The 12177-nt window shown below is 40.2% G+C and overlaps 1 protein-coding gene across 3 annotated transcripts in view; it reads left to right on the top strand.

Annotated features, from left to right (window-relative positions):
- Positions 1-12177, top strand: part of MCF2L (MCF.2 cell line derived transforming sequence like) — a gene marked incomplete at both ends in the record, with an annotated part of 152814 nt that overhangs the window by 102971 nt on the left and 37666 nt on the right. For all 3 annotated transcript variants that reach the window (XM_080362882.1, XM_080362881.1, XM_080362883.1), the window contains one exon: positions 11876-11966. In XM_080362882.1, coding sequence (XP_080219008.1) covers positions 11876-11966 — 91 coding nt within the window. The remainder of the gene's footprint in view (positions 1-11875; positions 11967-12177) is intronic.

Below are 12177 nucleotides of genomic sequence, written 5' to 3'. Positions count from 1 at the left end.
ATATAGTGCCAGGGATGAACGTCACCACATATGGGTAAGAAGTGCCAAAACCAGATGTCCTGACAGTTCCCACTGACATGCTAAGCAACAGCTTTGCTGCTTCAGAGTTTATTTCTGTCAGCTGTGCTTCATTTCCACACTCTCTTCTTTGTCAGATTCCAATCCAGGCTGAAGATGTGGGACCTGTACCCTGCTGTTACCTTGGCAGCCCCTCAAATTTGTCAGTGAGAACATCCCGGGACTTCTAGCAAAATCTGTCATGCTGTGTGTGCCCTTCCTTTCTCAGAGCACAGCTGCCAAACAGTTGTAAATGCTGTGTGTTTCTGTAAGCAGAAAGATGATGTAAAGGCTTAGGTTTGAAGTAGGAGTCTTGCATCCTAAGTTAGGGTTTGAAGCTTTTGTATTGGATACGTAATTTGACAAGATTAGGCCAAAGCTCAAAGTTGCTTAGAGTCTGAATTTTTACTGGATTTGGAACAATTTACACTTGATTCAATGTCCACCTTAGGAACATCTTAAACTTGTTTTAAAGTTCAGCCCTGTACAGGCAAAGCCTTCCTAGTCTTTAAATCCTGCTTACACCTTTAAAGCTTAGAGCATTTTAACAGTATATAGGCTCTGTATTACACACGCTATCCAATGGTAAATTTAATCTGCTAAGGAGGCAAGGTAAATTGAGCACTGTAAAATTGTAAAAGTTAATTACTAAAATGCTGGACCTGATGCAGGTGCTTTCGTTAGTCCAGTCTTAAGTTCAGAGTATTTAACCTTCTTTCTATCTATAAACTCAGTTTTCTAAAGCATGATATGCAGCATTCCAGATAAGGTTGTGCCAAGGCTTTGTGCACTTACATTAATGGTTGTCGAAATGTACTGGAAATGTGTATAATTGCAATATCCTTGTTCTTAGTAGGCGTAAAAATGTTTTTATGGAGTCTGACTTAATAGTTTAAAATGAGGAACGTGTAGGCTTTCTGTTGCTCAGATTTATTTAAGGATAACCAACATGAAGCCCTTTTGCTTTTATTGACCTATTTATCTTTAATTGTCCCTCAAGGATAACATGGCCTACTTCAGCCATCTGTAGTTAAGTCTAAATGAATCCTGAAAGTTGTCGTCTTTCTTCAAACAGTTTGTCCAAAAGCAGCTCTGTGTGACCTAAAGAAATGACACCATTTTTTCCATTTGGAAAACTAGAACTCTTCCTTATTAAAAAAACCTTATTTTAGTTAATTTCACACACTAAAAGAGAATCTTTTAATGATTATTTCTATTACCTGCAGAAATGCATCAAAGCCATTCTGATTTTAGTCTATGGGGTTCCTTGGTAGGGTAAAGCTTGCTAAGTTACCATAAAAAAGACTGATTAATACCACAGAAAATCAGTACATGTGGTACAAAGCAGATGTCCGGGTCCAGGTAAATGATTGTCTGGACACTTCAGTTCACTGGCTACATTCCCCCAGCTTCTCCCCAACAGAATAAGTTTTCTGAAGCAGAAAGACTGTCAGCATATATGATGGAACGTAGCCAGCATTACTGTCCTCCCATCAGTTATGTTTGCTTGTTTATTTTAGGGAGGAATTGACTTGAAAGTGAGAGAGAAGCTGATTTGAGGACCTAGAGTAGCGAAAGAGATAAAGAGGAGCTATAAGGGACCAGTCAAGGAAGATACTGATGCCCATAGCTCTGAAGCTGAGTGGGGAAGGGAAAAGAAATGTGAATGTGTGTACTTTATAAATCAGTGTAAATACTTAAAAATAAATCAAGCTTGTACCCAATGCTGCTTATTTGGTTGAGGAACACAAGCTGTACTTTAGACAGAACTGCTTCAGGTAAACATTTGGATTCCTATCTCACAATTTCAAGGCACCTACTGCTGTGCAGGATAAAGGCCTTTGGCTTCCCTTGAGACCAACCTTGAGAGCAACTCTCCTGGTCATCACTGATCTGTCACTCACCTCATTGACTGTTTGTCTGATAGTAGCCCATCTTCCTTGTGGGTTCTTGCTCTGCAGGCAGATGCGGTAACCTGTTGCTGTCGCAGTCAGGTGGTGAAAGATTTTCAGGTCAGGGATAGGGCCACATGTAACCACGCCTGGCTTTCTGGGCCACACTCATTGTGAAGTTTGCATGAGACTTCCAAAGTTTTGAATTATTATTAACCCCTTAGACAAAGCTCTTTGAAGTTGCTGTTGTTATTTTGTCTCCTGTTTATCTGGCTTTGAAGATCTCCTGTCATTGATACAACCTCACGTGTAATTATCTTGCCTACGCTTATAAAATTTCAAAAAGTATTTTCATGATGTTGGTCTTCCAGACTGAATGACTGTCCTCCTCTTCTGCCTCATGAGAAAATATAGCCAGTTGCCTGACATCATTTTTATTTATGCCACCTCACAACCCAGCATTCATCTAAATTCTTTGTCCACTTGTTGTGAAATCCTAAAATACAATTTTGTTTATCTGATGATTCCCCGAATCGTGAGAAAATTGAAATACATTATGCCCTCAGACTACCTGGGGATGAACAAATATCAGCTGAGACCAAAAGTGGGCATAATAGGAAAGGGAAGAGATAAGGTTTTCATCAGTGGTACACTGGATAAGATTTAGAGAGAGTTAACTGGAATCTGGAGAAGGAAGAGAAAAAAAGAATGCATAGTAGAGGGAGGGAGAGAAATTAATCGAATTTCTTATCTGAACCACGTCTAATGATGAAACTTGAACAGGTTCAGCTCCAGTACAAAGGCTCATATTTTCTTCATTTCCCGTGCAGCTTCATCTGTTTCTGTGAAGTCAGTGACTACCAAAGTCAAGGGAAGGTCCAAATGCTGTATTTTGAATGTGCATTTAAAAATCCATCTTCCAGTGCAGAATGAAAAAGATGGTAGAATATAGTGATTTAATTGGGGATTTTTGGTTTTGTTTTGATGGTGTGGTTTTGTTTTGTTTTGTTTTTTTTGGGGGGGGGCAGTTTTGATTTTCAAAAATCAGATTCTAAATGTAAGAATCAATGAGAAATGGTACTTCCTTGCTTGCAAGTTATGCTCCTGCTGTGTGTGTCACAACATTAGCTGAGTTGGGGAAATGCAGCTGTGACTGCCAGGACTTCTCTATATAATAATTTTCCTGGCATTAAGTGATTATGGACAGACCACTAGAGGCTGCACTTGTATAGCAGCACTTCTGACTGTCTAATTTTAAATTCTTCTGCTGGAGTTCCTTCTCTTTCCTATATTTCCTCATGAGCAATGGTCAGCCTTAGTTTGAGTTGAGGATGTTTTTCCTTCTACAGTGAAGGTTCATTGCGCTGATTATGAGATGGCCCAACAATCAAATATGACAAAGTCTTCTAGATCAATGGCCTTTTGTTGAAGCACAGTACAGGTGCTCACTAGTTAAGCACAGTAAGGAGTAGATTACAAGTTTTGTCCCCGATTCCAAAGATTTCGATACAAGGAGAAAGGTGCAGTGTGGTGACTTCCACACCACCAAGCACTGGCTTTAAATTCAGCATCTCAGGAAGCCTGAGATGAGCCTGTTCCTTGTGTCTGTGCTCTAGGGATGGTTTTCCAAGGGGATCAGAAGCAATGGGCATGTCCTCCTAGCTGCTCTTCCTGCATGAGCTGACTTCTTCAGTATTTTCAGCTGAAGAGCTGTCAGTTACAAAAATTAAAGACAAAACTGTATTACTACTTCCATCTGAAGTTATGCAGAAATTATTAATAATTGCATTCTTATTTTTGTCCTGTAGGCAGTGCCACGTGCCAGAAATTGAGCGCACTTATAATTTCTGGGTTTTTTTCTTAAATGTTGCTGAAATAAGAACTGATATCTGATAAACAGCTTACACACCTAACTGAAAGTGATTCTTAAGGGAATCTGAACTGAGATGTCAGGCTCACAGTTTGAATTGGAGCTGAAATGTCACACGAGTTTGCTTTAGGGAGTGAGGAGGTCTGCTAGATAGCCAAGGAGCTTCATCTGGGTGTTTGTAAATGTTATGTTCATAAATGTTACCCTTGTTAGGAACATCTCCCTGCTCAGGTGCGTGCAATGTTCTTTGACTTCTATTAGTCATACATACACATCTTGTGGCAGAATTTGGCACCAAACTGCTGTTTTCTGTCTAACAAGCTAAATGTCGTGACAGAATAATGCAATTGTATATACAGCTGTCTTTCGGGAATATGTTTATATTTATATTTACATTCTAATATTATTGGCATGTTGTTTATTTGGCTCCGATATCTCAATACCAATGCAATCCTCAATTTTTCTGTCATAAAAATAGAAAATATAAGGTTTTCTAATTTAGAGGAAGTGTAGGTAGAGGGAAGGTACTACTGTCCAGCTTTCAGGACACTTTCAACTTGTTTTAGGTGTATAATCTCTTTATGATTTGTGCATTTACATTGAAAATTTTGAGTATCGTGTGTAACATTGATATTATAAAGGATTAGAACACTTTTTATTTTCCAGACTGTTCTTCAATTGAGTGCTTTTAAGTCCTAATTTAAGTGTAGGTTTCTAGATAACACATAATTAAGATCTGAAATAGCAGCAGCATTACAAAGCAGTATTCAGCTTAGATACTGTGTTCAGGCTTAGATACTTCAGCCTCACTTAGCAAGTGAAACTAGAAAGCTTATTGTCCAATATGAAGCTCAAATAATGTTTGGTTTATATTCTTTTCAAGTTTCTGCTCTCTCTAAACTGATTTAATCAGGCACCTTACACAGTGAGGCTGAGTATAATGGGCTATAAAAGCCTGTGATACCTGAAGCTTTCAAATGGGGGCTTCATGGAGTGTGATATATCCTCTTATTTCCATCATTTACTTATGAAAGCACAAAATCACTTCCTTTTCCTTAGAGACCGTGGTTTCCAATGTTAAGAAGTCCTTAATGTTGGTCTCACTGTGGATAGTGAGAAAGGAGCTGTCATAAGATCAAAATATTTAAAACCAATCAAGTACAAAAAGATTTTTAAATTAATAAATTCAGGGTGTTTCAAAAAGATGGACCCAATTTCAAATTGAAATTACTTCAAAATTGGGTCCATCATTTTAAAACAGCCTGTAGAACATCTCTTAAAATGAGGGGAACATGTCAATTATATTTTTTGTTTGTTTCTTTTTTAAAATACCCAGCTGGTGGATTTGTTTGGAAATTAAGAGAATAAATTGGCCAGTTTTGGAACCAAGTAGACTTTGATAATGAGCAATCAAGAACTGGAAGAAAATGAAACTGCTGTAGGTCTAATTACTGTTTGGTGCCTGGATACTAATGTTACAGTTGAACTTCAGCTTTTTTTCATTGTCAGTTTCATAAACCATTAAATTCTTCTGCTCTAGGAAAAAGTGCATTCTCTAGGACTTACCTAGTGATCAAATAGAAGAAATCTTGGTTATCCTGCATAAAGGACACAGGGAGGGGAGATGTGGGGCAAGGCTATGTCAGGTGAATCGCTCCTGCCATTTTTCTTGCTGGGAAGCTAGCATAAAACTGGTGATGTGAAATGTCACCATAGGACTTAGCAGAATTATTTCCTTTCATAGTTGCTGTACTGGAGATTTCTGTCTTGATTTGTTAATACCATTAGTCATGTTCTTCACCATATTATCTGACTGTCTTCTAGAGCCACTCAATTTGCACTAGGGAGATGGCTCTTCTTTGCTTTCATTCATTGCTGAGGCATCAGGAATTTCAATTTTTTAATGTATGAAACACATATAATTAAGAAACAGTTCTTGTCTCCCCTTCATTCCCCAATAAGTCATTCCTGGCAGCGTCAGGAGAGATAGAGAAATGGTCTTTGAAGTGGCTCAGCTTCAATCATTCAAAATGTCCTTGAAAATGTAGGGTGCGAAATTTCTCTTGGGAAACAATAACCTCACTCGTTAGTGTCTGGTTTCCAATATCCTATTCCTAAGCAAAGTAACAGAGAATGCTGTTCTTGATTACCTTAGCATGTTTGCTAATGACTGAATATAGAATGACTTCTGACTTCAAAGAGCAGTAACTGCTGGAAGCATTTTTATCACTGAGGGCATGATGGGAGCTCTTGGTGTTCAGAGTGTTCATGAACTCTGTGCTCAGGCTACTGGACTGTCTCCTTCTATATGCTGAACCTGTTTGAGCATAAACTTGTCTTTTTTTTTTTTCTACACTTGATGCAATTGTACCTTCAGTAATTTTATTTATTTAAAACCTGATCTACACAACCCTTGTGACAAGCCCAAACATAAATGTAGCTACTGTATGGACAGGATGTGCAGTACGTTTCCTATGATTTGTCAGTGTCTTGTGTGTTTGCCCTTTCGTGGTACAGTAGTACAGCCAATGATGGGCAAATGGGCCAGTTCCAGCCTTTCCTGCATCGCCTGCCTGTTGGATGCCAAAAAAGATAATGATTTGTGAGCAGCCTGAGACCCCAAGTCTCTTGCTGGTGAGGCCCCACCTCAAATCCTGTGTTCAGTTTTGGGCCCCTCATCATAAGACGGACATTGAAATACTAGAGAGAGTTCAGAGAAGGGCAATGAACCTGGTGAGGGGTCTGGAGCACAAGTCTGATGAGGAGCGGCTGAGAGAACTGGGGCTGTTTAGCCTGGAGAAAAGGAGGCTGAGGGGAGACCTTATCGCCTGAATAGGAGGTTGTAGCATGGAGGGGGGTGGTCTCTTCTCCCAAGTAACAAGTGACAGAATGACAGGAGATGGCCTCAAGTTGCACCAGGGGAGGTTTAGATTGGATATTAGGAAAAAAAACTTTATTAAGAGGGTTGTCAGGCATTGGAACAGGCTGCCCAGGGAAGTGGTGGAGTCACCATTCCTGGAGGTGTTTAAAAAGCATTTAGACGAGGTTCTTAAGGACATGGTTTAGTGCCAGAGTTAGGTTAAATTATCGTTGGACTCCATGATCCTGAGGGTCTCTTCCAACTGAAATGATTCAATGATTCAAGCAGTGTGTGTATGGAGGTAGTACCATGGATCTAAAGAGAGTTTCAGCTGATAATAATGCGGGTTGCTGCAGACATTGCATTGCCTTGGTGCTCAACGCAGTAATTCCTCACTGACATCCTACTATAAAAATAGCTGTTCAGACACTGAAAGCAAGAATTTCTAGCCCATTTGTATGTATAGGCAGAGACAGTCAATGTAGGGAACAATCCTGAGTGTAATATAAGATTTAAGACTGAAATTCACTTTTATTAAACTGTAATTATTTAACCTAAAAATGCTGCCCAGAATTTCAAACATCCAAAAGCTTGATATTCTTGAGTCCCTGTGTTTAACCTGATGGTTTATTTTATCTTGTGCATAATATACAAGCAGTTTTCATACAGCAATGCAGAAGCAACAGGAACTTATTTGTGTAGCAGTTGTCACCACCCATACCTTGGAGAAATACAAGGATCTTTCAGATGATGAGTATGTAATTGCTTCCACACACCCCAGAGGGAAGTTTCTTTCTGCAGTCCCATGTACTGTAAGCTTTCCCACCCTTTCCCCCAGGTGCATGAGCTCATAAGTCTTGCAAACAAGACAAAGAGGGAGATGTCCCCATCATCTACAGCTGAGGAGTCATTAAGTGGAAAATTCAGTTCCTGCTCTACAGTCTACAGGGAGATCTCAGTGCTTGTTGGGCAGGTACCTTAACCTCAGTCTCCCAGTATCTCCAAATGGTGCTACACTGGCTCCCCAAGACAAAGGGAGGGGACAGAACAGAAAGTCTCCTCTCTGCTGCATTTTCTTCCCATGGTCTGTACTCTGTGGCCCCTGTTCCCCTTCTCCTACCAGACAAATTTCCTGCAGAGCAGGGATGGTTTCTCTGCTGTTTTAGAAATGTTCTGTTCTTTTTGCTGATGAATAAACAGAAGAACAGAGCTCATCTCATGATATTTTTTTTTTTATGGTTTTTTTTTTTTTTTTTTTTTTAATGTTAGGAGGGAAACAAAGGAAGGAAATACTAACTTTGAATTACAAGCTTATATAAATTATGTTTCAGAAAGTACACCGGATACAAGTTAATGCATTAAAGAAAACAGAGGTTGTAAGGGAAATGTCAGGAAGCCTTAAGAGGCAGGTGCTTCTGCTAAGGTTGTCTGTTGTTTCTCACTGTTGGTTTCCAGTCATTTGCAATTGAGCCAGATTTTCTTTTGATCCGTGATGTCTCACCTGAGTTTGTTTTAATGTTCAGCCAAAATAGCTGAGCTGTTCCCATGAGGTTAGGGAACAAACCCACTGTGCTTTTCAAACACTGAAACAGCCCGTTGTTTGAGAAGCTGAAGTGGCTCCATCCTTTGGTCAAGGACTCCGGGACTTGACACTTAGAAGAACGATGGCCTCTGTGTCAACAACATACCTTGAGAAAAAATCTGCCAAAATCCCAGCTCACAGATGCTCAGAGTTTGTAAAAAATGTCCCGTTTCATCCTTGGCCTGAGTAGGGTTTATCTATCCATGGTTGCTGAATGAGCTGCCCTAGAGCCAGGTCCTCTACCAGGGCTGAGCAGGAAGACTGTCCCATGGGCTGTCAGTGCTGCCTGGTGACAGGCAGGGCAGGCAAAGCTGCCTGACTCACCAGGCAGGACCACAGCCTGGGGAAGTGTCCACTGGAGGGAAGATACTGAAAGACTGAGTGGGATGTAGGGTAAGGGAGACTGGGGCTGGAGAATGAGAGGTCTGTGGCATTCGGGAAGGAGTGAGATGAGAATTGACTTAGCCATTTGTCCTGGCAGTATAAAATAAACAAAACACAGTGCTAAGACTTTCTGAGCTGTTCTTGGGACAAGGTAGCAAGGGAGGAGAATGATTCATGTGATCGATAGGAGAGACAAATGTGGCTAGTGGTGACAAGTTTATTGGAGAGTGATACAGAAGCATGAGAAGACCTGGATTGAGCTGGTGAGTACAACACAGCTGGAGCGAGGTAAAGCTCAATGAGCAGGATGGGCCATGTCTGTCAGAGAGACAGACAGACGTGTCTAAGGCACAAAGCAGAAGCCAAGAATACTTTACTCCCAAGAAAACAGAGAGGGGGTAAAATAAGGAAATTGATATTTGGATAGAATGTAATAAATATGGCTGAGGGGAAGGGTGACAGCTGGAACTAAGTTAAATTTTGAGCTAAAGAAAAATTCAATACCTGCTTGTTACCACTATCCTATGCCCTAAAAGAGAGGGAAGTCTTGCCAAACTGCCTTGTGACTATGTGTGCAGGTGTGTGTGGCAGCAAAGAGAGGCCAGTAGAGCAAGGGTGCACTGGCAAGCAGACCTGTTGCCAGTATTTACTTTTCTTGAATACGTGACTTTGTTGTCTTCATAATGTTCTCAACTTTGTTGTACACAATGTCTTAGTTTGGTTTGTTGCTTCCTGCCTATGACTTGCTGGAGCTGGAACCAGCCTCGATAGCCAACCCTTTGCAACAAGGGAATGTTGTCAAGATAACAAATGTTTTTCTCACCGTGATCAGTTCAGAACAGAGCATTTAATTTCTTTCAAGCAATCTGTGTTAACAGTTTGAAGTCAGGCACTGAAGAGTTTGCAGCTGGATCTCTTGTAGCCAGCAGTGGGAAATCCTAGCTTTTGTCTGAGCCTGGAAAAGAGACACATTCTGAATCATGCAACCACCCAGCGTATTTGATTCTTCAATTTGATCCAGTGGAAGAAGAAGGCTGGTGAAAGACATCTTTTGGGCTGTTTTAGAGATGTCCTCTCCCTTGTCAGCTCTTCTGCTTAAGTAAGGCACGTCTTTTTTATTTTTAGGAGAATGGTATGAAGCTCTGCTTATTGCCAGGTGTTTAGGCAGATGATTGTGTGGAGCTGCCATCCAGATCTTATCTGAGAACCCAGCTGAGCTGGTCTTTCCCTGTGCTTCTGGAGAGAAATCTGATTGATGCTCTGTCAGAGGCTTTAATTTTGTTCCTGTTATGTGGACATGTCAATATTTACTTGAAATATGACACAGACAATACATTTAGATAGTCTGGGATCTGAGATAATGCTTCCACTGAGGAAGTGTGCAGAAATTTCAGGATTTGTGGGGCCTTCTACTGAGCAAGGGAAATGGCTCTTTAAGAGTCTTAATACCCTCCAAAATCCACATGAACTGCTGTGGGAAAAGCTGTAGCACCTTTTGGACTCCATTCATCCATGTTTAGGCTCTCAAGGAGTTTGTTTTGCTACCTGGTTATTGTGGAACGTGGTTGCTATTCATATTTTATTTTGCTTACTCACTAAAGATTAAAATGGTGGGAACTTGAAATGGGGAACAGAAAGATGCTGAAATCAATCTGGATCTGTCTCCTTCTCTTGTCCTTCAAACAAAGAAAGAGAAGGAAGGGGGGAAGCTTTAGTAAATCATGGAAATTTACTGTAGTGGGAAGCATATGGCTAATATAAAGCTCTGTTTGTCAGCAAGGGTTATTCAGGCTTCCAGGGCAAGGACTCAGATGTTGTTTATCAGTGTTATCTTAACCCAGGGGCAACAGTTAAGTAACATGCACTGAATGCGGGCAGTGAGGAGTTGTGTCTAATATTTTCCTATGTTAAAATGATTGCTTAGCTGCTTTTGAAACAAACCAAGTGTTCCTTTGCATTTTTTATGATTTTTCATGTTTCCTCCTAAATATTTAGTCTGCAAATTTGAGAGATGTTACAGTTTGTAAAAAAGACTGTGAGTCATGTTTAAATGTGTAGTTTTGAAAAAGAGCTTCAGATGACAGCTCTGCGTACCTGTGTTCTTCATCCTCCTCTATGTCGTCTTCTTATTATGCCACCAACATTATCTTCTAAAGCAATGCTGGTGTTTTCATGATTCAGCAATCTCGAATAAAGGAACCTAACAGTGTGTTGTGCTGATTTTTATATTGTCTTTTAAGGTATGATGATAACAAATTGATGCACAATATTTCTCAATATCATACAGTGCAGACAGTAGGGCCTTGCAGGCAATTGTTATCCAGACTGAAAATGCAGCATATACATTAAAAATGACCCAATACGTGAGAAAATAGTAAACCCCAGCCCTGTACTTGCCTGTTGTTTTCATTTGGCTTGCGATTGGCTGGCAAGGGCTGCTGCTGGCATTGCACAATTGGCTTAGATGGGGAATTACAAAACAGAAGCAGATCCCGCGGTTGGGACTCGGTAGCACATGCAGCTGAGCACAGGCAAAAAAGAAAGGTCACCCATACGCCTGGATCTGAGCGGGATCTCTCTCACAGATGTTTCCATTCCGGAAAAGCGCATCTGATCTCGTTTTTCTCGTCTATGATTTGGAGCATTTAAATGCCGTAGGGATTTTCTGTTTCGGTGAATGTAAAAATGCACCAGGGAACAAGTTTGCAACCTGGAGGCATGTGAGGATTTCAGATGCACGCAGCGGTGTCGTGGAATGATCAGAAGGATCTGCATTTTTAAGGAGTATTAAATATCAGTGAGAAGGAAGGCGATTCAAACAGAAGGTTAAAAGCAGATGCAAAAGGAAAACAGTTTTGTTTTGATCCTGAAATTACACTGAAAACAGCATGAAGGAGGTATTCCATCAGCACCAAAACAAGGGAAAATCAAAAGGGTTTATTTTCCTCTGAAATAATCTCAGTACAAAAAATGTAAAAACAATCTTTGATGAAAAAGAAGAATTCATTATTTGAATATGGTTTGAAGCTCTGTGGAACATATTTGGAATTGCTGCATCTGTGTGGTATAGCATATCTTCATCTAAAGACCTTAAAGATTCTGTACAAAAAGGTCAAGCTACTTTTTTTAAACTACTTTTTAACTGCCTTTTTTAGTGAGAGAACCAGAGAAGTTTCATTTGTATTTTTAACAAAACTTTGTCTTTTTCTTCTTTCTTCCTCCAAACATAGTTTACGAGATGCTGGAATTGGATTTATTCTTGTCATAGATCGCAGGCAGGACAAATGGACCTCTGTGAAAGCTTCCATACTGCGGATAGCAGTGAGTACCTTTTTAAATTAACTCTTTAGAAAGATTTTCCATGTTGAACCTTCCTCTTACGAGTAGAAAAACAGAAAACACTTTATTTCTTCAACAAAACGTTAGCTGATACGACACAAAAAGTATTCAGTAGTTGTTTTGTATCCCTGCTGACTGGAACGGAGCATCATGTGTCTGTGACGTGCTTTTAATGTAGTTTGCAGCTCAGGAC

The sequence above is a fragment of the Nesoenas mayeri genome (assembly GCF_963082525.1).
Source record: "Nesoenas mayeri genome assembly, chromosome: 1".
In the NCBI taxonomy this organism is placed as follows: domain Eukaryota; kingdom Metazoa; phylum Chordata; class Aves; order Columbiformes; family Columbidae; genus Nesoenas; species Nesoenas mayeri.
Note: the sequence above shows the minus strand (reverse complement) of the source record. Positions and strands in the feature narration are given on the sequence as shown.